The sequence below is a fragment of the Erpetoichthys calabaricus genome, chromosome 3, assembly GCF_900747795.2.
Source record: "Erpetoichthys calabaricus chromosome 3, fErpCal1.3, whole genome shotgun sequence".
In the NCBI taxonomy this organism is placed as follows: Eukaryota; Metazoa; Chordata; class Cladistia; order Polypteriformes; family Polypteridae; genus Erpetoichthys; species Erpetoichthys calabaricus.
The window spans coordinates 15,704,826-15,731,686 of record NC_041396.2 but is presented as its reverse complement, the minus strand read 5'-3'; the positions used below and the strand labels follow the sequence as shown (position 1 = coordinate 15,731,686).

The following is a 26,861-nucleotide window of genomic DNA, read 5'->3' as shown; positions in this document are numbered from 1 at the left end:
ACCCCGTCTCCACTGTGCACAGTGTTGGTGGAGCACCGCTTTCCCCTCCTGAGGCGCTTGACGGTTTGCCAGAACCTTCTCAGTGCTGACCGAAAGTCATTTTCCAGGTATTCCCTAAACTCCTGTATACAGAGTATATTGGCCTAAAGTTCGATAGAACTTGATATGTCCTCAGGGTGGAATTAGGCTTAAAGTCGTAAAATCAACCGGAATGTTCAAGCAAATTATAGAAAAAAACGATCTAAATCTGTTAAGCACTTCTCTCATTCGCTAGCTAAGTGGAGGTAAGAAATGCCCTGAGGCCCCGCCCACCTCCCCTCGGCCTGCTGCATTTCTCTCGGATTTGCGCAAATGAATCAGTATCTAAATCCGCTAAGTTGTTTTCTCGTGAAAAGCGGACAGACATACAGACATTGGATTTTATATATAGAGAGAGAGATTTAGAAATAGTTCTGTTTTTTCTATAGCTTTAAATGCTTGACTCTCGTTTGTTGGTTTTATTATATTTTGTCCTTTTGCTGTGCAGTTTGCTCCCTTCATTGTATCTTAATAACAAGCAGAGCAGACAGTCAGGCAAACAGCACTGGATTGTGAAAGGCTGTAACTACTTTAGCCTCAGACCTTCTAATTAGTAAATACTGAATTAAATTAAACAATTAGAACACCTGGAAAAGTAGAATTAAAAAATCAAGATGAAACTATTGTTAAAAAGGAAAAAAAATACATTATTCCATGTAACTGCTTATGCCATTGTAATATATATTTCTTTAACCAAACTTAGTTTTGTAATTTCTACCTTGTTTCCAAAACACAGAATCTGGCAAATAACAGTTCACTTAATTAGCCCAGGAGTCCAATTAAAAACAGAAGCTGGTTGGAACAAAAACCTACAGCCACAGGGGGTCTGCAGGACTGAGATTGAGAAACCCTGCCTTAGAGGATCAGCTCAGGTTGGACAGGTTGGGAGACAAAGTCAGAGAGGCGAGATTGTGTTGGTTTGGACATGTGCAGAGGAGAGATGCTGGGTATATTGGGAAAAGGATGCTAAGGATAGAGCTGCCAGGTAAGGGGAGAAGAGGAAGGCCTAAGAGAAGGTTTATGGATGTGGTGAGAGGGGACATGCAGGTGATGTGTGTGACTGAACAAGATGATGAGGACAGGAAGATACAGGAAAAGATACCGTCTTGAATCGACGACCACCCAGATGTTTTTTTTTAGCCGTCCAAAAAGGTGGAAATCACATGGTGCCAAATCTGGTGAATAAGGAGTATGTGGCAATACCTCCTACTTCATATTCTCCAGACAGGCCTTGGTGTTTTTAGCAGTGTGTGTCATTGTCTTGCAGTGAAATGACCCCTTGAGACCGCAGTCCCCGCCGCTTGGATCGAATAGCAGGCCACACATTGGGTCTCTAGCAAGTCACGGTAACTTGCACTAGTGACTGCAGTACCCCTCGGCATGTAGTGTTCGACAACAACTCGGGTGCATGAGTGGTGGCACGGACAAGACAAAACCTTTTATTCTGCTGGCACTTCTAGGCAGGTGGCACAAGTGCAATGAGGAGGGTGGAGACGACATTGAGAAATGATCAGTTTTGTTAAGGTTCGTTACATTTTCTGATAATTCCCATTTTCTAACTTTAGCTTGACTCCCCCTGGTATGTTAAAAAAAGAAAAAACAATTAATGGGGTGCAGTTACTTTCTCATATGACTTTATTCATTGTAATGTTGTTTATGAAATCAATAAAATCTCTCTATTATAAAAGAAAATCCTGAGATAAGACAAGACTATTGCCAAGAGATTTTTTCAAGTCCCGCCCTCCTCTCAAACATTTTCAAAGACGCCCGCGGTCCTCTCACCTCTCATTTGTGTGAATGCTTTTGTCAGACACACTTCCTGCACTCTCAGCTTTTATACATTTTTACGTTTTCCTCACTTTAAGTTCCCAATAAAAGAAGACTTATTATGTCCAAATCTTATTGAACAATTTAATCCTGAAGGGTTATCAACAGAAGAAATGAGTACACGAGCAATCCTAACACTGAGAAACGAGGAAGTCAAATGAATTAACGCGAAAACTGTCGATCGGTTGCATGGCAAATTGGTTAAATGCCTATCAGTAGACTCTGCTGAAACAGTTGGTGGTGATGGTGTGGAAGATGAAAACATCAACTTACAATATCCTGAAGAATATCTACAACCGTTAACACCGTCTAGTCTTCCAGCGGCCGAATTACTATAGAAAGAAGGATGTATCGTAATGTTATTGCGTAATTTATGTCTGAGTGATGGGCTATGCAATAGGACAAGATTAGTTGTATTTAAAATTGGTCGAACAATTCTGACGTATAAAATTTTAACAGGCTACAAGAAAGGTAATGTAGTCCATCTTTAGGGGATAACATTAGACACCAAAGGAGATCTCGATATGCCATTCATATTAAAACGTTTACAGTTTCCTGTTAGAACAGCTTTTGCTATGACAATTAACAAATCTCATAGACAAACATTAGAAAAAGTCGGTTTATTTATTAGAGAGAAAGAAATGATATTCACTCACGGGCAGTTATATGTTGCGTTGTCACGATGAAAGTCCAAACACAGAATCAAAATTCAGTGTGATGTTGGTGGAAAGTTAATTCCAAATATTGTTTTTACTGAAGTTTTACAGTAAAAGTGTGAGTTTAAAAGGTATTTGTGTGTTAATTTCAAAGCCAAACAGAACGAAAATGTATAATGCAACATCTGTATATATAATTCACTAAGCTGACAGGGCAAGCAAGACAACCATGGGATACGCACGACATAGCCACGCCCGCAAAATCACAGAGACCCGCCCACCAACTCTAAGACCATGGGATACGACGACAACACACAGAGCCACGCCCGCCAACTCTAAGAGCATGGGACGAGAACGCCTGCCCGCCCGCCTGCCTGACTGTTACTAACGTTCACCACAATGTACTGGAGTGTAAAACCATCGCAGCTTTTAACTCACAAACTGCAACAACTCACCAAACACCGCCACCCAGTCTCTCGAGGCATTCACACTGCCGCAAGACAACCATGGGATACGTAAGAAATAGCCCCGTCCGTCAACTCACAAAGCCCCGCCCACCAACTCTAACACCGCATCAGACACTTTCTATATCTAAGAAGATAGATAGATACTCATTATTCCCTGGCACGCGTCCACCCACGCTCTCAAGGCATTCACAGTGCCTGCTCGTGTGCCCGGACACAACAACTCACCAACTCGCTTTCGTCTCTGCTACAGTGCACATGCACCACTGAGCCACGTTGAGTTTTCATTATTCTTTTCGGTTTCGGCTGTATTTCTATATATAATCCACCAAGTCGTCCAACCATGGGATATGAATGACAGAGTACCGCCCAACAACTCGAACTGATACAGAGACACGCCCACGAACTCTAAGAGCATGGGACGAGAACGCCTGCCCGCCCGCCCGCCTGACTGTTACCAGCATTCACCGCAATGTACCGGAGTGTAAAACCATCACAACTGCTAACTCACAAACAGCAACAAGTCACCAAACACCACATCAGACGCTTTCTATATCTAAGAAGATATACAGATACTCATTATTCCCCGGCACACGTCCACCCATGCTCTCAAGGCATTCACAGTGCCTGCTCATGTGCCCGGACGCAACAACTCACCACACACAAATTTCGCTTAATTTGACTCAACACAGGAAACCTCACCCGGCCCAGACACGGAGAGGATTGACAGATTGATAGCTCTTTCTCGATTCTGTGCGTGGTGTTGCATGGCCGTTCTTAGTTGGTGGAGCGATTTGTCTGGTTAATTCCGAAAACGAACGAGACTCCCTACTGCTAAATAGTTACGCAACCCCTGAGCGGTCGGCGTCCAACTTCTTAGAGGAACAAGTGGCTTTCAGCCACGTGAGATTAAGCATTAACAGGTCTGTGATGCCCTTGGATGTCCGGCGCTGCACGCCCGCTACACTGAATGGATCAACGTGTGTCTACCCGGCGCTGAGAGACGTGGGTAAGCCGTTAAACCCCATTCTTGATGGGGACCAGGGCTTGCAATTGTTCCCCACGAACGAGGAATTCCCAGTAAGTGCAGGTCATACGCTCGCCCTTTGTATACACCAACTACTACTTGGTGGATTATATATAGAAAAGCAGCCGGAACCGCAAAAAACAATGAATGGTGGGGGGGCCAGGACGGAGGGGGCGGAAAGGGCATCCTTCCCCTCTCCCCCCGTTCCGCCCTCCGCGCCCGAGTGCCGTCCAGCCCCGTCCCTCGCTCTGGGAGGTGGAGGCACGACGGCGGTCCTCCAGTTTTCAGTCACGGACAATTGTATGTTGGTTCGTTCATTGTTGCAGTGTTACTTTTCTTGGTGGTTTATTAAATTACGGATTTTTCAAATGTTCATTTTTTTCCCTGTGCTTAAAACTCATTAAAAGAACGGCGTGATTATGTGGTGTATGCTACGCCTCGGGTTGGCTACTGAAACATAATTTTCTTTCAATTTATTACGTCTTACTATTTTTTACTATGGTTAATTACTCACTGTAATGTAAAATAGTTAGGTCTATTACGCATATGTAACAATTCCCATGAAAATAACAATCTGTTTAAATTCTACATCCACTTCCCCATACACGAGAGGCAGAGCCATGAAGTGGCTAGCGCGTAGCACCTGCCCAGGGGTTGGCGAGTAAACCGAGCCATAGAACAGAGCCCCCTAGTTATTAAAAAGAACAAGAAATCCCACACAAGTGAAAATGTTCACGCAGTCATTGTAAGTTCATCATATGGCACGGCATCCATCAAATTAGCAAACATCTTTCATAAGAAAACCTTTGGAAGTGAAGCCCGGGTGCCCAGCACTCACTGCAGCACCCAACACTTGGCTTGACGTCTGTCCTGAGTGGCCATTTGATGGTGGACTCAAAGAGCAGCTCTTTGCACTCGCTGACACGTCTCCTGAAGGCGGGGAGAGAGAGAGAGAGACCCTCGTCCCATCTACTGAATGAAAACGTTTCAGAGGCCCTGGCTGCAGCTTTAATTGTTCAGTGTATAGCCGAATTAGTGACTAATTACACATGAGTCAACAGACATTATCAATCATGGCGGGATGGGGAATAATCTGGCCAACATAAACAGCTTTCTCAAGCTTCCTTGGCCAGCCATAATCGGAGTGACTTCCAGTTTCTTTAATTAGCTCCTCCGATGTGAGCGACTTCCAATCTTTTTCAAAGACAGGACGTTGTAAATTATACTTGAGCCTTTGGAAACTGTTAAAGATGCAGACTGATAAGCAATTCCAACTGTGCAGTCATCCAGCCTGCGTGAAGGGCTCCGAAAGGCCACAAGGGCAGGACGGCTGGGACACACTTTGACATGCTGCATGTTCTCTTAATCACCTTTAGACGGGTGCTTTGGCCCATTTTGGAGGTTTGATACATTTGAGTTTATAATGTTGTTTTTGGTTGACCATTCTGGGTTCCGTCTCGTTATCTCGATTGTCGTTCGTGACGTCATAGCATGAGACAGTATAAATATGGCACGTGGATACAAGAACCATTTCACATTTCTAATGCTAGTCAAGCAGGTGGTAGGATTGTTTGTTTCAGTTACTTTTGAAGGAAATTATTTTTTTATGTATTTCTTTCTACATCTTTATATGTATTTGGTAATTCTGCCAATAAATGAAAGCAGAAAATAACAAAGGGTCGGAGACCAGCCAGGGACCCCAACTAATTCAAAGGAATAAAAACGAAATGAGAAAAGGTTCAAAGGAAATGGACGGCTCACATCCTGTGGGTTTTCTGCCATGGAGTTTTCTTTTGCTAAGCGAGTGTAGTCTGAATGGTCACCTACCTCTCGTGCCTTCACTCTTTAAATAGCTCCCCGGGGGTAGAAAAGGTGGGTCCTCCAGGGTTAAACTGGAAGTAACATCACGACCCGACCCGGGACAATCGCTTCTGCTCTGGCACTGTGGCTGATTGTTCAAATGCTCCCCAAATTCTCACCTGTGAGGCTCTGCCTCTCTCCTGTATATACACACATAGGGGTGGGCAAAAGTAGGTTTACAGTTGTGAGTATGTGAAACTAAGAGTTTATTCTTGCATTATTATCAATTTATTAATTATAGTATTTATTTGTATTATTTTCTTCTTCTTCTTAAAGCTATTGAGTTAACAAAGTTATTGTAATAATCATAACCTGCATGTTTTTGTCCATATGAACAACTGTAAAGCTACTTTTGCCCACCCCTGTACATATATATACAGTATATATATATATATATATATATATATATATATATATATATATATATATATAGTGTCACAAGAATGGACAGGAGAAATAAAAAAGGTTTGGGGCAGCCACAAGTTTTTTGGAGGATTTGTGTGTGGTTCAATGTCCAAAACAGAACTGATGACATACAGTATGGCTAAGATGGTGGCTTTAAAGGTCTGGGCAGGAAGTGATGTCATCATGGGTGCCAGAACCCTGTTGAATTTCCTGTGAATGGTCTGCAGAGGATTTAGAGAAAAAGTCACTGCACCTCATCACCCCCTGGTCAGACGTGGAATTGACACTATTTGAACACTTTAGCTGCCTCCCATGCACACATGTGTGACAATATATATATATATATATATATATATATATATATATATATATATATATATATATATATATATATATATATATATATGATACAGTATTTTCCAAATAATACAAATAGTACATGGCATGTGTACGAGGATGAAAGCTTTAACGTCAGCACAGCACCTGAGGCGAAGAAGGGTGAAGATCAGAAGCAAAGCTGTGTATACCTAAAGAGCCCCCAATTATGGCAAAACACGTGTCATGTACTCTTTGGATTATTTGGCAGGTACTGTATCACATATCTATGTTCTGCTTCTCGCAATTGAGAGCATGTGGCGTTACCTGGTAGGTAACCATCCAAATAATCATTGTGATTCAGACACACACACATATATATATATATATATATATATATATATATATATATATATATATACAGTACTGTGCAAAAGTTTTAGACAGGTGTGAAAAAAATGCTGTAAACAAAGAATGCTTTCAGAATATAAATAATGATTGCTTATTGTTATCAATTTACAAAATGCAAAGTGAGCGAACAAAAGAAAAATCTAAATCAAATCAATATTTGGTGTTCCTACCTTTTGCCTTCAGACCAGCATCAATTCTTATAGATAGATAGATAGATACTTTATTAGGTCCACTTGCACAAAGTCAGGGATTTTGTAGGATTCTAGTCAGGTGTCTGATCAACCAATTCTACCAAACAGGTGCTAATGATCATCAGTGTCACACGTAGGCTGAAACACAGTCATTAACTGAAACAGAAACAGCTTAAAACTGGGTGAGGAACAGCCAAACTCTGCTACCAAGGTGAGGTTGTGGAAGACAGTGTCATGTCATGGCAAGATTGAGCACAGCAACAAGACACAAGGTAGTTCTAGATAGATAGATAGATAGATAGATACTTTATTAATACTGCATCAGCAAGGTCTCTCCCAGACAAAGATTTCAAAGCAGACTGGGGTTTCAAGATGTGCTGTTCAAACTCTTTTGAAGAAGCACAAAGAAACGGGCAACGTTGAGGATCGTAGACACAGTGGTCGGCCAAGGAAACTTAGTGCAGCAGATGAAAGACACATCAAGCTTATTACCCTTCGAAATCGGAAGATGTCCAGCAGTGCCATCAGTTCAGAACTGGCAGAAACCAGTGGGACCCAGGTACACCCATCTACTGTCCAGAGAAGTCTGGCCAGAAGTGGTCTTCATGGAAGAGTTGCAGCCAAAAAGCCATACCTTCGACGTGGAAACAAGGCCAAGCGACTCAAGTATGAGTCACGAAAACATAGGAACTGGGGTGCAGAAAAATGGCAGCAGGTGCTCTGGACTGATGAGTCAAAATTTGAAATATTTGGCTGTAGCAGAAGGCAGCTTGTTCGTTGAGGGGCTGGAGAGCGGTACAATAATGTGTGTCTGCAGGCAACAGTGAAGCATGGTGGAGGTTCCTTGAACGTTTGGGGCTGCATTTCTGCAAATGGAGTTGGAGATTTGGTCAGGATTAATGGTGTTCTCAATGCTGAGAAATACAGGCAGATACTTATCCATCATGCAATACCATCAGGGAGGCGTATAATTGGCCCCAAATTTATTCTGCAGCAGGACAACGACCCCCAACATGCAGCCAAAGTCATTAAGAACTATCTTCAGCGTAAAGAAGAACAAGAAGTCCTGGAAGTGATGGTATGGCCCCCACAGAGCCCTGATCTCAACATCATCATCAAGTGTGTCTGGGATTACATGAAGAGACAGAAGGATGTGAGGAAGCCGACATCCACAGAAGATCTGGGGTTAGTTCTCCAAGATGTTTGGAACAACCTACCAGCCGGATTCCTTCAAAAACTGTGTGGAAGTGTACCTAGAAGAACTGATGCTGTTTTGAAGGCAAAGGGTGGTCACACCAAATATTGATTTGATTTAGATTTCTCTTTTGTTCATTCACTGCATTTTGTTGATTGATGAAAATAAATGATTAACACTTCCATTATTGAAAGCATTCTTTGTTTACAGCATTTTTTCACACCTGCCTAAAACTTTTGCACAGTACTGTATATATATATATATATTATTGTGGCGGGCCGCCAGGTCCCTTGCCCGGCCAGGACGTCCCTTCTGCTTATGTTCTGGGGGAGCCACCATGGACTCCTCAGTACCTCCCCTGGGACTCTTGGTGGCAGCCTCCCTGGTTGACGATTGTGCCTCAGTTTCCCGCAGGGTTCCATGGGAGATGAAGTTCTCCCCAACCCTGTGGGGACCTGGGGTGGCCGCTAGGGGGCTTGGCAGAGATTGTTAAGCCCAGCTGGTCTAATCATCAGCCCCACCCGGGAATGCGATTGGAAACAGGTGAGCAAGCACCAGGAGCACTTCCGGGAGGGCCATAAAAGGCGCCAGCAACCACCACTCTGGGCCAGAATCAGGAGGAAGAGGACGAGGTTACCTGGAAGGAGTGTTGGTGGTGCCAGAGGAAGAGTGTGGTCTGTGACTAAAGTGTTTTGGGGACTGTGTTGGGCCTGTGGGACACGGGGAAGGCGTGCCGCACAGCTGAAGAAAAATAAAAGATTTCTGTTCCTTTGACACGTGCCTCTATGTAAGTCTGTGCCGGGTCGGGCGATATACAGCCCATACCACTATATATAATATATATATATATTGTGGCGGACAGCTGGGTCCCATGCCTGGCAGGGACGCCCCTTCTGCATCTGTTCTGGGGGAGCAAGCATGGGCAGCTCAATACCTCCCCCAGGACGCTTGGTGGCGGACAGTGATCCCCCAACCTGTCACATGGCTCCATGGGAGATGGAGTCCTCCACAGCCTGGTTGGGGGCTCGGATGGTCGCTAGGGGGAGCTGCATGGAGTCAGCAGCCCAGCTGGACGAATCTTCAGCCCCACCCGGAAGTGCAATTAGGACCAGGTGGTCAAGCACTGGGAATGCTTCCGGGTGGGCTATAAAAAGGACCAGCCACCACCACTCCGGGAGCCAGAGTCGGGAGGAGGAGGACTAAGCTTGAGGAGGAGTGGTGGTAAAGGAGAGAGGATTGTGTTGTGTTGTGGAATAGTGCTTGTGGACTGTGTATTGCCTGTGGGTCACGGGGAAGACGTGCGCCCACAGGTGAAGAAAATAATAAAGTCTGGTTGTATTTGGTACGTGCCTCTGTGTCTATCTGTGTCGGGTCGGCCGCCTATATATCGCCTTTGTTACAATATATATATATATTGTTTTGTAATTTTTTTTATTTTTTATTTTGTACCGGATCCCTTACCTTAAAGCATGGCCTCTTCCTGAATAAGAACTCTCAGTGAGCTGCAATCATTAGGACTGCAGTTACCCGAGAGGATTATAAAAGACTCCTATTTGTTTCTAAGTGTTACAGGAGTAGCAGTAGTAGTTGTATTGTCATGAGTGTAGAGTATCATAAACTTGCAACATGGCAGCACTGTTCAACACCATGATGATTATGAGGTACATACATGTCTGACTATTGTTTTGAGATAGGAACTAGGATATAGCGCCTTTCATATCTATCTATCTATCTATCTATCTATCTATCTATCTATCTATCTATCTATCTATCTATCTATCTATCTATCTATCTATCTATCTATCTATCTATGTTATATAGTGCCCTCCATATCCATCTATCTATTTTTTAATTTAAATTAAATTATGTGTTTTAATGCATTCTTGTTCATCATTTACTCAGAGAGTGGTGATGTGTAGCATGTTGGTTGGACATGCAAGTGAGAATTTCAGTGTACTTTGTAAATGTGACAATATGGCAGCTACTGCTGTTTTTTCACTGAGGGCTGTGGCAAGTAGATGACTAAGTTTATAAAGATAAGATCAGGATTGGAAGATCTAATAATTTTTAAGGTCAAATATTGCTGCAAAGATTTTTCTTATATTTGTTAGTCTGTTTTGGGTGTAAAGTAAATTGCAGCACATTTTTATCACATGCTTTCACTGAATGGAGTCTCACGCTGGAAGTTCTCAGTGTAAATATAGACATGTAAACTGAATTATCTGTTCTTTCAGCTCCTTCCGCCTTCGGCTCCTCCTCCTCCTTCTCTTTCTTTCTTGGAAGGTTTTCTCTTTCAGTTGCATCTGTCTGATAAATCAATCGTAATTGACCACACATGTTATCAGCCGAGCGCCGGTCCCAAACTTGCAGCACTTCAAACACTGGATTACGCCTCTCCTTGCAGACACTGTGACAGGAAAGACGCCTTTTGATTTATGATAAGAGTTCAGTGATGGAGGCAACCATTTCTAAAAAGGAAGGCCTTTTTTCCTTTGTCCCCCAGTGTTCTGGTAGCCACAGCCCCATTAGCGGTTTTTAATTTTTTCACAAAACCAATAGAAGGGCTGAAGAAGCAGATTTGCCCTCTCTCTTTGGCTAATCAGAGGCACGCAACCACATCTGAGCGGGCACTTGGCTCATTATGAATTTCATGGAGACTGTTTTACTTGAAAGTGTTTCCATATGTGTCCCTCTGATTTATCCCAGTTTTTTTCCTTTCCCCCCAATCAGAATGTAAGCACACAATGTGCACACACGCATATACAAGTGCTGATTAGAGCTGTGACAGATATGTCACATGATCACCCTGCGGCACGTGTGTGGCCTCCGCTTAAAGAGACATATCCAGGATTCCTGGCTTACATCCGGTTTTAATATCTGATTTCAAAAAGAGCCCTTTGGGAGCGAGGAGGCTGGGGGTCCAACTTTGTGATACCTTAGTCAGTGCAAGGTTGATTCCATTGGTCTTGAAAATCAAGTTCAGGGCCATAATTGGTGTTTGTGCGCTGGGGCAGAAATTGTAACCTACAGTACAGGCAATGTGATTAGCAATGAAAAGAAGAGTCCATGAGAAAAGAATCAAAACTGAAAGAGCCCCCTGTGCGGATGAAAAAATAGTAAGGTAGCCATATTTATGTGTTGCATAATCTTATTGGAAGAGTTCTGGGTTTCCTCAAAATAAACACATATTTAAAAAAAGTCAGATTAATAATGTAATATGGCATCTACAGTGGATTCCTATTTATTATATAGTACCTTTCCTATCTATCTATCTATCATATAGTGCCTTTCATATCTATCTATCTGTCTATTATATAGTGCCTTTCACATCTCTCTATCTATCTATCATATAGTGCCTTTTCTATCTATCTATCTATCTATCTATCTATCTATCTATCTATCTATCTATCTATTATATAGTGCCTTTCTTATCTATCTATCTATCTATCTATCTATCTATCTATCTATCTATCTATTATATAGTGCCTTTCACATCTATCTATCTATCTATCTATCTATCTATCTATCTATCTATCTATCTATCTATTATATAGTGCCTTTCACATCTATCTATCTATCTATCTATCTATCTATCTATCTATCTATCTATCTATCTATCTATCTATCTATCTATTATATAGTGCCTTTCACATCTATCTATCTATCTATCTATCTATCTATCTATCTATCTATCTATCTATCTATCTATCTATCTATCTATCTATCTATCTATTATATAGTGCCTTTCACATCTATCTATATCTATTATATAGTGCCTTTCACATCTATCTATCTATTATATAGTGCCTTTCACATCTATCTATCTATCTATCTATCTATCTATCTATCTATCTATCTATCTATCTATCTATCTATCTATCTATCTATCTATCTATCTATCTATTATATAGTGCTTTCACATCTATCTATCTATCTATCTATCTATCTATCTATCTATCTATCTATCTATCTATCTATCTATCTATCTATCTATCTATTATATAGTGCCTTTCACATCTATCTATCTATCTATCTATCTATCTATCTATCTATCTATCTATCTATCTATCTATCTATCTATCTATCTATCTATTATATAGTGCCTTTCACATCTATCTATCTATCTATCTATCTATCTATCTATCTATCTATCTATCTATCTATCTATCTATCTATCTATCTATCTATCTATCTATCTATCTATTATATAGTGCCTTTCACATCTATCTATCTATCTATCTATCTATCTATCTATCTATCTATCTATCTATCTATCTATCTATCTATCTATCTATCTATCTATCTATCTATCTGTCTATCTGTGCCTGAAGTCCCTGTTTCCCACATGAGTTATTAAAGCCATTTTAAGGCCCTAACTGTTTTCTTTGTCCACTCTTCCTTTCCAGGAGCATCAGAGTTGAGCCCTTTCTCGGACCCCAGGCAGTTTGAGCGGCAGTTCCCTGGTCTGTCCTCTCTTACTGAGAGCCGATTTTCCAGCCCCAGGATGCACTACCCACCGGCCTTCACTTATACACCTACCCCGGTGACATCGGGGATGTCACTTGGCATGTCAACCACCACTCATTACCACACCTATCTGCCGCCTCCTTACCCTGGCTCTACCCAGAACCAAAGTGGACCCTTCCAGACCAGTAGCACCCCCTATCTCTACTACGGTACATCCTCTGGATCCTACCAGTTCTCCATGGTCCCGGGCGGCGACCGCTCCCCTTCCAGGATGCTCCCGCCTTGCACTAGCGCTTCGACTGGCAGCTCCCTCATCAACCCCAATCTCCCGAATCAGAACGACGGGGTGGACGCCGATGGAAGTCACAGCAGCTCGCCGACCGTCCTGAACTCCAGTGGGAGGATAGATGAATCCGTCTGGAGGCCGTACTGAAAAAAGAAAAAAGAGGGTCAACTCTTGGAGTCGACCACATGACAGACAGTCAGAAGGAGCAATGAAGAGCAGCAACATATCATTGAGATTATAGAGGAATGGTTCGAAAAGCACAAAAATTTCACGAAAAATTCCTAATGTTGCCAAAAGTGAACTACCGCCTTAATACGATGCAAAAAAAGCCAAAGTGAGAAATGGAAGTTGATTTTGTATTTATCAGCAATAATTCCTAGTTTGGAAAATACTTGTTTTTTTGTTTTTATTTTTTCCGCCAGAACAAATGCCGGAAATGTTTCAAAACTTTTGTCGGAAATTCCCAGCAATCCTCGTCGAGATTAGGATACGAGGAACGGGGCTGTGGGCTCACTTTGTGAGAGCAGAACCCAAAAGTTTCTGGACGAGAACGGATTTCTGCTTCTTTAATGCAGTTTGGTGGAGCACTTTTTTTTTATATATATATTTTGTATCTAAATTTTATGCTGCAAATTTAGCACTGATTGCCAGTCTTTTTGCTTGTTTTTATATGTAATGGCATTTTTTTAAGGTACTAGTCGCACGTTTTTTTGTTTTTTTTTTGTCCTTATTTTCTTATTTGTGTGTAAGTTTTTTGTTCAATTGATATTATTTTGTTATTTAAGTTGAAATTTGGTACTTTAAGAAGGGTGAAGCCCCTTTCAAAGCCATACGTAATATAATGTATTTGATAATGAGACTTGGAATATTTTGAAGCATCTTCTTTAAATGAATAGCTTATTTTCTTATGTAATTTAAAATCTATTTTTATTGTTTGAAGACCCAAAGAAACTATGAGTAGCACACCAGCGATGCCTTAAGTTTCAACGAATTTTTATTCTTTTTAAGCAGGGAAGCATTTGTCAAGGAGGAAGCCGGTCCTCTGTTCGCCCACTCGCTGTTTTAGACGCTTTGATTCTCCCTTTTCCGATCTCCATGACCCACCGTTTTATTCGATGAGCGCCTCTTTTATGGCGAACACCATCCCACGGCACTTTACAAGCACATATCTACCATCGGTTAGCCACTGTGGAGATCTGCTGCCCAGGGCCGGACGTTCACCTACACGGCCACACTTCCTGAACTTTCACAATGGTGCCTATGTTACAACACAATATTGATCAATGTAATTAATAACCATGTCTGAAATGACCGACAGTATATTTACGGTACAACTCTTTCTGTATTTCTATGTTTGGAGCGCTGCCAGGCAACGCAACTCCCTCAGGGTCGCACAAGAGTCAATGACGGGGACCGAAGCAATAATAAAGTAGTTAGAGTTTGATGCCTTAGCCACTAGTGGGCCGCATTGCCTCCTTCTGTAATGAAGACAAAATAGACACATTCCGAGAATTTATTTAGTGGCAAACTTCTCAGATATATTTGTCAATGTACCGACATTTGGATCTTAGCAATTGATGCGATTCTCCTAGGTTCACATAGGCAGTCAGTGATGAGGATTAGACCAGTAAACTTCACAATTCACCCCTTTATCTACTGGGTGGCCACACTAGCCAGGACCTTTACATGGCAAAGAATGCTAACAGAAAGAAGGCTAGAAAGCTAACAACGTTACCCAAGGAACCCACAATCAGCACGGTACAACTAATTCTATATTTTAACAACCATCTGAATCCCTCTTGATCCTAAAGCCTTGAGATTTTCAGTTCGGCACCTTAGCTACTAACTGTTATGTCTGCCAAAGCAAATGGAAAACGTTTAGGATGATGGAGGGGACTGGGAAAATAGGTGTCAGACATACAAACCAAATTGGACGTAACCGAGAATCTGTGTCAGTCTGCTGTGGATCCTAAATATCATGTCATTTTCTAACCCACTTAGCCCAGATCCAGGTCGCGGGGGTATAGGACATAAGGCAGGAACAAACCCTAGACATCACAGGGATCCTAAACTCTAAACCAAAAATCAATCTTGAAGCCAGAAGAAGAGTCTAAAGCACTAACAGTGCACAATTACAACCATCACTCAGCAAATTCTTTAGGGTTATCCGCAACTTCGGATAACCGGAAAGTCCACCGTGCCAATTTTTGTATCCTTTCACGGCAAGATGTCGGCACCATGCGCCTCCAAGGGTTGTCGAATAGCAATGCCATAACAACTGATGCTCAATAGGCCGACAAAAAATTTACAACGATTAGAAAACGATTTCCAGTCAAAAAACCGATGCGTAAATTGAGTTCTGCATCTCCAGAAATGTAAACATGCGATATGTTACTAAGAGAGCCTAAGGAGATGACAAAACAATTTTAAATGAACCCAAATTGTAAGTCTAGGGGGCCACACCACAATGCTCACTTCTGTAATGAAGATAGAATGCAAAATGGAAACATTCCACTTGTATACTGCCAATGTCTCTATTAAATATTATCACAAACTTTTTGTAATTTTTACCCTGGATTTGCACAGGATAGGATGTGACTGGAAAAATTACAACGATAGGTTACTCAATGTTGTCAGCCTCAAAGCAGCCACACGAGTTGCAGCTACGTGTCACTCCTCTGCTTAAAAGAGAAACGTATCATGGCAGCAACCAGGGTGAAGAAAGGCCACAGCTGGAGCAGGGCTCAAACTCTGTGCCTCATCTCGCATAACCAAACCCAGTTTGAGCAAATGGTACCCAACCACTTCGTTTAGGAGAACATATTGAAAGAGTTGTGTGAGAAATCTTCTTTTGTCAAGCAGTCTTTTAGAGACCGGACAAAATGTCGAGATTGCATCAAAAACCTGAAATGAAAGTACAGGGACTACGTTAAGCACAACAACTGAAATGAAGTGAACCCTTTGCCATTTTTATGGAAAATAATGTAATTTTACTGATGTGTCAATTTGCATGGTCCAATTTAACTGGACGTTGTATTTTTAGACTTTGTATAGATGGGAAAAGGTTGTGTAATCTTCATGGAGAAGTGAAAAGAAACTGACAGGAGTGATTTGGACAGGACTAAAATATGTTCGGTAATAATTACTTTACCCCTCCTCTCGGTGTAAAACTAATTGTGTAAAGATTACAAAGCCTTTTACCTTGTATAAAAAGCCAGTAAAAAAATAACCCCAGGAAAAACAAGTTCCGTGCCAATGGACATGTCAGTAACATTCTGTTATTTGAGTGATTCAAATGCGACTAAAATTACAGAGGTCCTCCGGTAATAATTACATTACCCAGTGCTATTATGTGGGGAAAAAAAAAGAACTGGCGGTACTCCTTGTTTTGGGTACTGAATAACAGTGGGGTGGAGATCTGAAGGTGCGTAAATATCCACAATTATATTTGGATATGGGGGGGGGGGGGTCCCCCTTGGGGGTGTGAATGAACGTATCGATGTTATAGATAAAGACTGCTAATGTGGTCCGAGCTGACGTACATTAACTACCGGTATTCATAAGGCAAGAGTAACGAAACATCGGTACAGGGTACCCACTTCAAACACTGCCTTTATCCCACCTCCCAGTGTAAAACTAATCCCATCAGAATAGGGCTAAAAAAATAATTAACTTACCCAACCTTCTGGTGTAAAACTAATTCTGTCCGAATAGGACTGAAGTGAAAAGCGAAACAAGAATACTAAATGAACCGCTAGTCTTGTAATTTGCAGTTCAGTTGTCAAGCAGTATAACGTCAGTGTTGGGGTCGCCCAGTGTGCCGGTATCTAAAAATCACCAAAGAAACCCAAATTTTAAAACAATTTTCAGTACCGAACGTAAACGACAGCTTTCCTGTCCATGTCCCATTACCCCCTTCCCTTGATACTTGCCATGTGCTTGGACACAATCGGGTCTTCTTAGGACACGCCCCCAAACCCTGATTGCCTTGAAGTGCTCCACCCCTTATTGGTGAAGTCCCCCTTATCGGAAATTCACATGGAACTAGAAACCCCTTTGACGTGATTGGGACTTCACAGGGAATCCCTTCTATCTCTACCCTTGTTGCTTTGACAAGGTCGGCTTCAGTAGGGTAGTGGTGCCTAGTGCTGTGCAATGGCATGGCACACCGGGGAGGATGGAGTAAGACGTGGGGTTTTGGAGTTAACCAGTATTTGGAGTGTATCAGTACCGGTACTGGCCTTGTTATCGAAGTCAGCATTTTAGTAATGGTCTATATTACTGAGAATAACAAATTAGAGAATTTATGTTGATTTGCTCACATAACGACACTAGTATGGCTACTTGTATGGTATTTTACATTTAGAGAACTATCAAATGAAACAACTCCCTCAGTGTTTTATTAATAATGGGGACTGAACCAGTAACCTTAGATTTCACAGTTAAGCACCTTATAAAATGGATCAGTGTGGCCCCCTAGTGGCTAATGTTAGTTTCTGCATTGCCGAGGATACCAGAGTAGCAACGCCGCTATCCAAAGGAACTTGCAATCAGCATGGTACGGCTATTCTTATCTTTTGAAATTCTTCACGCCGACAGGTGACGGGACCCTCTAGGCCACAAAGGGGCTCAATAATGGGGAGCAGGGCACATTGTGGTTTACATCTCAAAAGCATACCTGCGCAAATCTTGACACGTTAATTCAGGGAACCGAGCAGACGTTTCGCCGTCCAGGCGTCTTTTCTGCTCAGACGACTCAAAGCAGGTCAGTTTGCCATCTTTAAATGTTTGTGTTTGTTCCGATTGCCCATTCTGATGCCACTGACCACATGAGCCAAACTTGGGTGGTCCAGCTGTTGGAAAACATTCCAAGGGAGGGACCAAAGGTATAAAAGGCGCAGTTTTGTGTGTGTTTTCTTTTTGGGGTGGTGGGGAGTTTATTAGTCTTATGATTATTCCAATAAAGTCGAGATCAAAGATCTAAATAAAGCACGGGCCAAGGCTGTCTGGGAGACCTCTTCATTTTGGGAACAACGTCACATTGTACCGATAAACTTGTAGACTGTGCGTCCATGTGATTTCATAAAAAGGAGCTTTGTGCCTCACTGAAGAGCAGTGAAATGCTTTGCATGTTTGCCTAAAGCGTAGCTGCTTACTTGTTGTTGAGGTGCGCTTCTTGCCAGGCCAGACCTGGTCCTTGTAGACGTCGGTGGGTTGAGCCAACTTCAAGGGTGGCACAATTCAATTGAGTACCCTAAAACAAAATCCGAGCCCCTGCCGTTCCTTAAAATGAGGGCCTACAAGGCAATGCCATCAAAAGCTCTTCGAACTGCCACCTGATTTGTCGTTGGACATTGTGGTGGAAAATGTCAGTTAGACGGGCTTGGACAACACAGGTCCTCTCTGCCTATGTCAGTATACGCGTTTGGGTGAAACGTGGTACAAAGTCTCGGTGACTGCCATATTGGAATTCACGCCAGTTCCCATGTGATCAAGTTCAGAACTCTGTGATGCCCCCAACCCAGCTGCCCGTGAAATTGTATAGCAACAAGGAGACACCGCTGAAAATTTCCCACAAATGTTAGAAAGGTTTTCTTCACACACAGAATCGCAGACCAGACCATATCGTTTGGTGGCCAGCAGGGCATTATGGACCTTCAAAACTCGACTCGAGTTTTTCTGAGGACATTAGGTGAGTGGATTGGATTGGTGAGCTTTGTTGGGAGGAATCGTTCTCATCGAGATTGCAACCTCTGTCACAATCGGCGTTCACCATACCTCATTACGGTTGATAAATGGCGAAAGAGCACCCCCCCATATCTTGTACTGATGGCTAAGATTAGCGCAGACCGTGCCTCTTTTGGTCAAGAAATACCAATATGGAGCGCCAGCATTGCTGCTCTTCACAATGTAAGAGCACCAGAGATCCAGGGTCAAGGGGGCGAATGCCACCTCTGTGTATTTTACGGGTACGGCCATTGTAACAGAGAAACTAGAGACAGCAGCGGGGTTTTGGTGTTCCTGATTGATAAACAGAAAGTTCTTTCAAAATAAGTTAGAAAATGGTCCTGAAAAATCATAGCGCCCAATGGTCCATCGTGTGTGGCATGTCCTGTCCTCGGTGGGGTCAGTCAGGGGGGTCCAGACTGAATGCTGACTTGTCTGTTCATGCGGTAGACGGGACTGTAAGGGTGGAGCTTTGGTATGAAGGGTGGAATGGGCGGGGTTTGTGTGTGCGGAGCAGAAGGGGCGGGGCCAATTACCCCCCACCCCCTTTCATTCAAACAGAAACAGCACAGAGGCAGTCAGTGATGGCGTTACGCTGTTACCCTTCTCCATGTTTACCTGTGGCTCCCGTGACTTGCCTTGCGTGACACCTTATCGTATTCCACATTTCTAGCACTGTCACAATAAAATCAATTCATTCTGGGAGTTCTGCGGTGGGCTGGCACCCTGCCCGGGATTTGTTCCTGCCTTGTGCCCTGGGATTGGCTCCAGCAGACCCCTGTGTTAGGATATAGTGGGTTGGAAAATGACTGCCTGACTGGCTGAATTCTGGGAGTTGGTGATTTATATGGCGCCCTTCCAGACTCTGTAGTAATAGAAGGCCATTGTTTTCCATTATTTCTATAATGTAAGTTGATGTGAGATGTTGGGACTGAACCTTTCATATTTTGATCTGATAAAGTGCCTTTCATACGGAATCCTCTATGTCGGAATATTTTGGACAAAATGAAATAATTAAATTCACAAATAGATAAATGTATTGCAATAAGTGACAATAAATGTAATAAAACTCAGTGAATGTAATTATCTGTTTTGTGCCGCTTATTTCTTTATGTGTTTACTTCATTATTTCTTCCTTAATTTATTTCAGTGACACCGCATGCGACATGACATACACCTTGAAACGAAAACGTCATCATTGAAAGGGTGGGCTGTAGGTGGTACTCTGTGTTCTGGATTTGATGAACGCTCAAAGTGGGTATGTATGGGGTGCCCGAAATGAATGTGCAGAGCAGTTACTTTAATTGAAGAAGTAGATGTGGCGCTTGATGGCCAAAGGGTTACGTCCACTCTGCTGACGACTCACCAATCAAAACACAGTACTCGCTAGAGCCCGCCCTCTCGACTTTGACGGGTGAAGGTGACAGTTTCCATTTCACGGTGTACTTCAGGTGTCACAGAAATAAAAGAAGTGGAAGGAAAATCTGAATCAATACATAAAGAAATGAGCAGCAGTATTTCATGACACGTTATGCTTACAAATTGTTGTGTTGTCCATCTAAGATGAGTTGAAATCTTAGGAATTAGGGTTAGATTTGGGGTTAGGTCTCTGTTTTTGGACAAACTTTATTAAACCACTTGACACGTGCACAAAAAAGAAACGGTTGGTTGATTAGCATAATTTAAGATGAAGTGCTTAGATGCTGTTTCATAAGTAAGGGGGAATGAGGAAAATTAAAAGCTGATTGAAACCAGGTAGGGTGGCATGGTGGCACAGTGGTAGCGCTACTGCCTTGCAGTTAGGAGACCCAGGTTTTCTTCCCACGTCCTCCCTGCGTGGAGTTTGCATGTTCTCCCCATGTCTACGTGGCTTTCCTCCCACAGTCCAAAGACATGCAGGTTAGGTGCAATAAAGTGTGTTGGCGTGTGCCCTGCCCAGGATTTGTTCCTGCCTTGTGCCCTGGGATTGGCTCCAGCAGACCCCTGTGTTAGGATATAGTGGGTTGGACGATGCCTGACTTTATTAAACCCTGTGTGGGTATTGTCTTTTTGTATGACGTTGGTGGGGGTTAGAGCACAGGGTCTGCCATTATACAGCGAGCACCCCTGGAGAAATTTTCAGGTTAAGGGTCTTGCTTAAGGGCCCGACAGAATAGAATCCCTTTTGGCAGTAACGGGATTTTTACCGGCATCTTTCAAGATTTGCAGCACACTGTCTATTGAATAGTGTATTTTGTAATGCATGAAGTCATTTCAACAGACGGTGCATCTGTTATATGCCATTTGGTATGGGATTTGTTAAAGCAGTGCTCATATTTGAGATGCACTGTCTGTTGGATAACAGAGACCTAGCAACTGGATGGACACACAGATATTTATCCTTGTATTAAGGTGGACTGTCACATTTTACAATACGTTTCTTTCTTTCTTTCTTTCTTTCTTTCTTTCTTTCTTTCTTTCTTTCTTTCTTTCTTTCTTTCTTTCAATTTTGCCAAAAATGTTCCTTCATAATCTTCAGGTATACATTCATACGGGGGGTATACGGGGACTATCTAAAAAACTCTGTGCCTTACAGTCCACGGTGGGCCGGATAGTGTCGGGTTTCCGCCGTCTCTGGAACCGCATCAATGTTGCCGTTCCAGGACAGCCAATCAGCTTTACAGCAGGCCGCTGACATCACAAAGTGGCGACTGCAGGCACACAATTTCCGACCCTTGAATAACAGCGTAAACAAAATGTGCTTATCTTGAGAACTGAAATGAATACGGGAAGCTTGGAGGATTTTGCACGCATTTCCACGAATGAAGAAATAAGGGGATTGGGGGGGGGTAATGGGGGGGGTCGGCGTCTTTTTTTTTTGGTTTTTTTTCTCCAAACCGTGGATTCTGTGTGCCTTTTTGTGCAATTCCTTCTCCGTGATGACCGGAAAATTGGGAAGTGGGGTTCAAAATAGACAGACAGATACTGATAATAATAGAAGTGTTCTTATTTATTGTAAACATTTCCACAATTTTAGCAGGATGGACTTATCCTCATAGGACTCTAAGGTGTAAATTCTCAGTTAAGCACAATTTTTTTTTTTACTGCTACCTTTTTTTGTATTAAAAAGTATTTCATAAAATTTGGCCTTTTTTTTTAAATGCGCTTATTTATTTTCTGTGAAAAGTTAAGTGTGTGTATGTTATCTTATTAGCACTTAAAATCAAGTGTCGGGTTACACAGGTGGGGTATTAATGGTCTACTGCCAAGAAGAAGTACTCTTACCAATTCTGAAGAAGAAGAAGACAGGAAACAAAACAAAAAATGGGCTTGTGAAGTCAATGGTTTTGTAGACATAGAAATATTATTTTGTATAACGTAATTTAAAAATGTAACAGCTGCAGGCAGCAACCTGGGAAGCAGTTAATTTCGTTTTGTACGGCTTTCTGGGTCAGTGATGCCCGGATTTCCTGGGAGGTGTAAAAAAAAAATTTATTAAAAAATAACTCGTTGGGCTTTTGTGTTTCCGGCCTTGAGTGTCTCGGCAGTCGATTTTTTCAGATTGTGCCGGAAATCCAAAGGCCAAGCCGTGGCTGCCCGGGTCACCCAGCCTGAAGCACCGAGGTGACGACGAGCCATCCAGGTGTGGCACATGCAAACGCCACAGTCTGCCATCGGCACTCTGAAATTTCAAATTCTGTCCCCGTCATTGGCTTCTTTTACTTTTGGGAATACGTTTTTTTTTTTTTTTTTTTTTTTGTGAGGAGGGCTGAAAATGTTTACATTGTGTTTACAATTTGTATTCGGATTATCGAAACAGAAGCATCTCTCGCCATCAGCGTCCATTCCAGCTCATGCTTCATTTCCTACGGCTTTATTTAATAGCTTTGCTTACTGTTGTTTTATAAAAGGTTGGTGGGGGAGGGGGGGAATGGGGGGGGGGGCTTAAGAAAGCATATTGTGTTGCCTTCTTGTAAACGTCAGCTTTATTTTTTAAGTGGCTCTCATCATGTTATCGCTTTGTTCCATGCACATACTGTACATGCCCTGCGTCTGTTGTTGAGCTCCAGTCTTCAGTGACTGCGAAAAAGTCATCGAGGACTTGGAGTGGTCGGTGGGATCCTCATTGTCATTTCTTTCACAATTGTAATGTTTATTTGAAGATCGGTAATAATAAAAACTGCTTTTTTTTGTTATTGTTTTGTATCTTATTATGTATCACACTTTATTTTGTACAGCATGTTATCAACAGGTACCATCAGAAGACACCAACAACAGGAATAAGAAAATCACAAAGAAATACAATTCACTGAAGTTGAAACACAAAATTACCTGCCACAAAAAAAACAGCCTTGAATGCAAACCAACATACAATACACGGGAGGATCAGCCGAAAACTGAGACCTCGCCTTTAGTGCTCAACCCATGTTGAGTTTTAGACCAATAACAATAGTGATTGGGCGGCAAAAATGAGCAATTACTGATAAATAACATACCAATTAAAATGGCATGTTCACGTATTACAAAGGTGGGGACTGCAGGCGCCAGGAGCACAAGTGTGTCTTTATTAAATTAATCAAAGAGAAGCAACAAAAAGGGGACATCTTTTTCATTTCACGTCTCTGCTCTGTAAGGACATTTGATGTTCACAAAGAAACACCAGACGAGTCCAAATAAATTCACAGCCAGCTAGCAAGTTTGGAAGAGAAACGTGTGGGGCTTTGTCGAGAGCAAAGGATTGCATTTACTTCTTTGGAGACAGACGAGGCGGTTTGAAAAATGACAAAGAACAGGTTGGCATGCATTTATTGACAAATAAAACGTCCTATCAAGTTACCTCTGAAATTTACAGATGCAGATATACATAAGATAGATAGATAGATAGATAGATAGATAGATAGATAGATAGATAGATAGATAGATAGATAGATAGATAGATAGATAGATAGATAGATAGATTTTAGTATAGTCGGCAGGATAGATAGAGCGATAGATAAGAAAGGCACTATATGATAGATAGATTTTAGTATAGTCGGCAGGATAGATAGAGCGATAGATAGGAAAGGCACTATAAGATAGATAGATAGATAGATAGATAGATAGATAGATAGATAGATAGATAGATAGATAGATAGATAGATAGATAGATAGGAAAGGCACTATAAGATAGATAGATAGATAGATAGATAGATAGATAGATAGATAGATAGATAGATAGATAGATAGATAGATAGATAGATAGATAGATAGATAGAAAAGGCACTATAAGATAGATAGATAGATAGATAGATAGATAGATAGATAGATAGATAGATAGATAGATAGATAGATAGATAGATAGATAGATAGATAGATTTTAGTATAGTCGGCAGGATAGATAGAGCGATAGATAAGAAAGGCACTATATAATAGATAGATAGATAGATAGATAGATAGATAGATAGATAGATAGATAGATAGATAGATAGATAGATAGATAGATAGATAGATTTTAGTATAGTCGGCAGGATAGATAGAGCGATAGATAGGAAAGGCACTATAAGATAGATAGATAGATAGATAGATAGATAGATAGATAGATAGATAGATAGATAGATAGATAGATAGATAGATAGGAAAGGCACTATATGATAGGTAGATAGATTGATTGATTGATTTTAGTATAGTCGGCAGGATAGATAGAGTGACAGATAGAAAAGGCACTATATAATAGATAGATAGATAGATGTGAAAGGCACTATATGATAGATAGATAGATAGATAGATAGATAGATAGATAGATAGATAGATAGATAGATAGGAAAGGCACTATAAGATAGATAGATAGATAGATAGATAGATAGATAGATAGATAGATAGATAGATAGATAGATAGATAGATAGATAGAAAAGGCACTATAAGATAGATAGATAGATAGATAGATAGATAGATAGATAGATAGATAGATAGATAGATAGATAGATAGATAGATAGATTTTAGTATAGTCAGCAGGATAGATAGAGCGATAGATAAGAAAGGCACTATATAATAGATAGATAGATAGATAGATAGATAGATAGATAGATAGATAGATAGATAGATAGATAGATAGATAGATAGATAGATAGATAGATTTTAGTATAGTCGGCAGGATAGATAGAGCGATAGATAGGAAAGGCACTATAAGATAGATAGATAGATAGATAGATAGATAGATAGATAGATAGATAGATAGATAGATAGATAGATAGATAGATAGGAAAGGCACTATATGATAGGTAGATAGATTGATTGATTGATTTTAGTATAGTCGGCAGGATAGATAGAGTGACAGATAGAAAAGGCACTATATAATAGATAGATAGATAGATGTGAAAGGCACTATATGATAGATAGATAGATAGATAGATAGATAGATAGATAGATAGATAGATAGATAGATAGATAGATAGATAGATAGATAGATAGATAGATAGATAGATAGATAGAATCTATTACAGTAATCCCTTAGATAATTGCAGGGTTACAGCAGCAGACATTAAAGTCACAAATGCACATGTAACATGCGGATCATCGGTGATTCCTTCAACAACGTGTCGGTACTCACGAGGTGTAAAGTGACTCATTACAGAGCCCGATGGCTGAGGGTACCGCTGACCTCACATGGTACTGGGGCAGTGCAGTTTGTCTCAGTCTGATACTGAAGCCGTTATTATATAGTGCCTTTCATATCTATCTATCTTTCTATCGTAGACTATCATAAAACCCTGAAAAGAAAGGAAATTTCAGAAATATTACAAATTGACCTTCTTCAGGGAAAAACTAACAGGTTACAACCTACAGACGTTCTGCAGCCTTGCAAGTTGAAACAAACAATTTGTACAGGTGTCCCAATTTGTGTTGATTACTTCAAACCCCTCAGTTTGTCTTAAAGCAGAGTTGGAACAGACTGTGTCATTACACCCGCTGAAGTCCCACTTGGAGAATATTCCAGTGATAAAGACAAGAAAGCGTCAATTAACAAATGAAATGAGACGGAATAATTGTTACCTTTAGAAGTGTAGGCCTATCATTTAGAAAAATTGCAAAGCAAATCCAAGTGTCAGTGAGTCCAGTGGTGTCCCACAGAACCCAATGGCAACTGGAAACTGGAAGAAACTCTAATAGAAGAGATCTGGCAGAGCCCATCAGAAGACGAGTTTCTGAGGGTCACCAGCTTGAGTGGTCGTCTCTTCCAACTCTGCTTTCAGACAGAGAGAGTGTTTTCAAGCACGACTTACATTTGAAGGCTGCAGCGTCCACACAATATTGTCTTAGCCGCTTCATGCCTTACAGACGCATCTCAAGTGGACACAGTAACGATGTGAACGCTAATGTGCGCTCTTCATAAGTACTTAGGCTCCTTTGCACAGCTGATTTCATGGCTAGCTCTCCTAAAAGGTTCTCACCCACCCAGCCATCAATTCTAGACTGCAGACAGGATGGCTGATTGTCACAGTACACATTAATTTCTGTAGGGTGTAGTGTTTGAAACTCTTTTCAGAATGATTTGTAATTATTTTATTTTTCCAATTTATTATTTAGGCAAGAAGATTTATGGGCGGGCGGCATGGTGGCGCAGTGGTAGCGCAGCTGCCTCGCAGTTAGGAGACCCGGGGACCTGAGGTTCGCTTCCCGGGTCCTCCCTGCATGGAGTTTGCATGTTCTCCCCGTGTCTGCATGGGTTTCCTCCGGGCGCTCCGGTTTCCTCCCACAGTCCTAAGACATGCAGGTTAGGTGGATTGGCGATTCTAAATTGGCCCTAGTGTGTGCTTGGTGTGTTTGTGTGTGTCCTGCAGTGGGTTGGCACCCTGCCCGGGATTGGTTCCTGCCTTGTGCCCTGTGTTGGCTCCAGCAGACCCCTGTGACCCTGTGTTCAGATTCAGCGGGTTGGAAAATGGATGGATGGATGGATTTATGGGTGAGAGGACCACGGTCGTAGCATCTGTAATG

The 26,861-nt window shown here is 41.7% G+C and overlaps 1 protein-coding gene across 4 annotated transcripts in view; it reads left to right on the top strand.

The window, feature by feature from the left end:
• The window catches only part of runx2a (RUNX family transcription factor 2a), a 197,605-nt gene extending 182,700 nt beyond the window's left edge, over positions 1-14,905 (top strand). For all 4 annotated transcript variants that reach the window (XM_051924441.1, XM_051924439.1, XM_051924440.1 and 1 more), the window contains one exon: positions 12,836-14,905. In XM_051924441.1, the coding sequence (XP_051780401.1) occupies positions 12,836-13,329 (494 nt within the window). In that variant the 3' untranslated portion in view covers positions 13,330-14,905. The remainder of the gene's footprint in view (positions 1-12,835) is intronic.
• Positions 14,906-26,861: the final 11,956 nt, after the last annotated feature.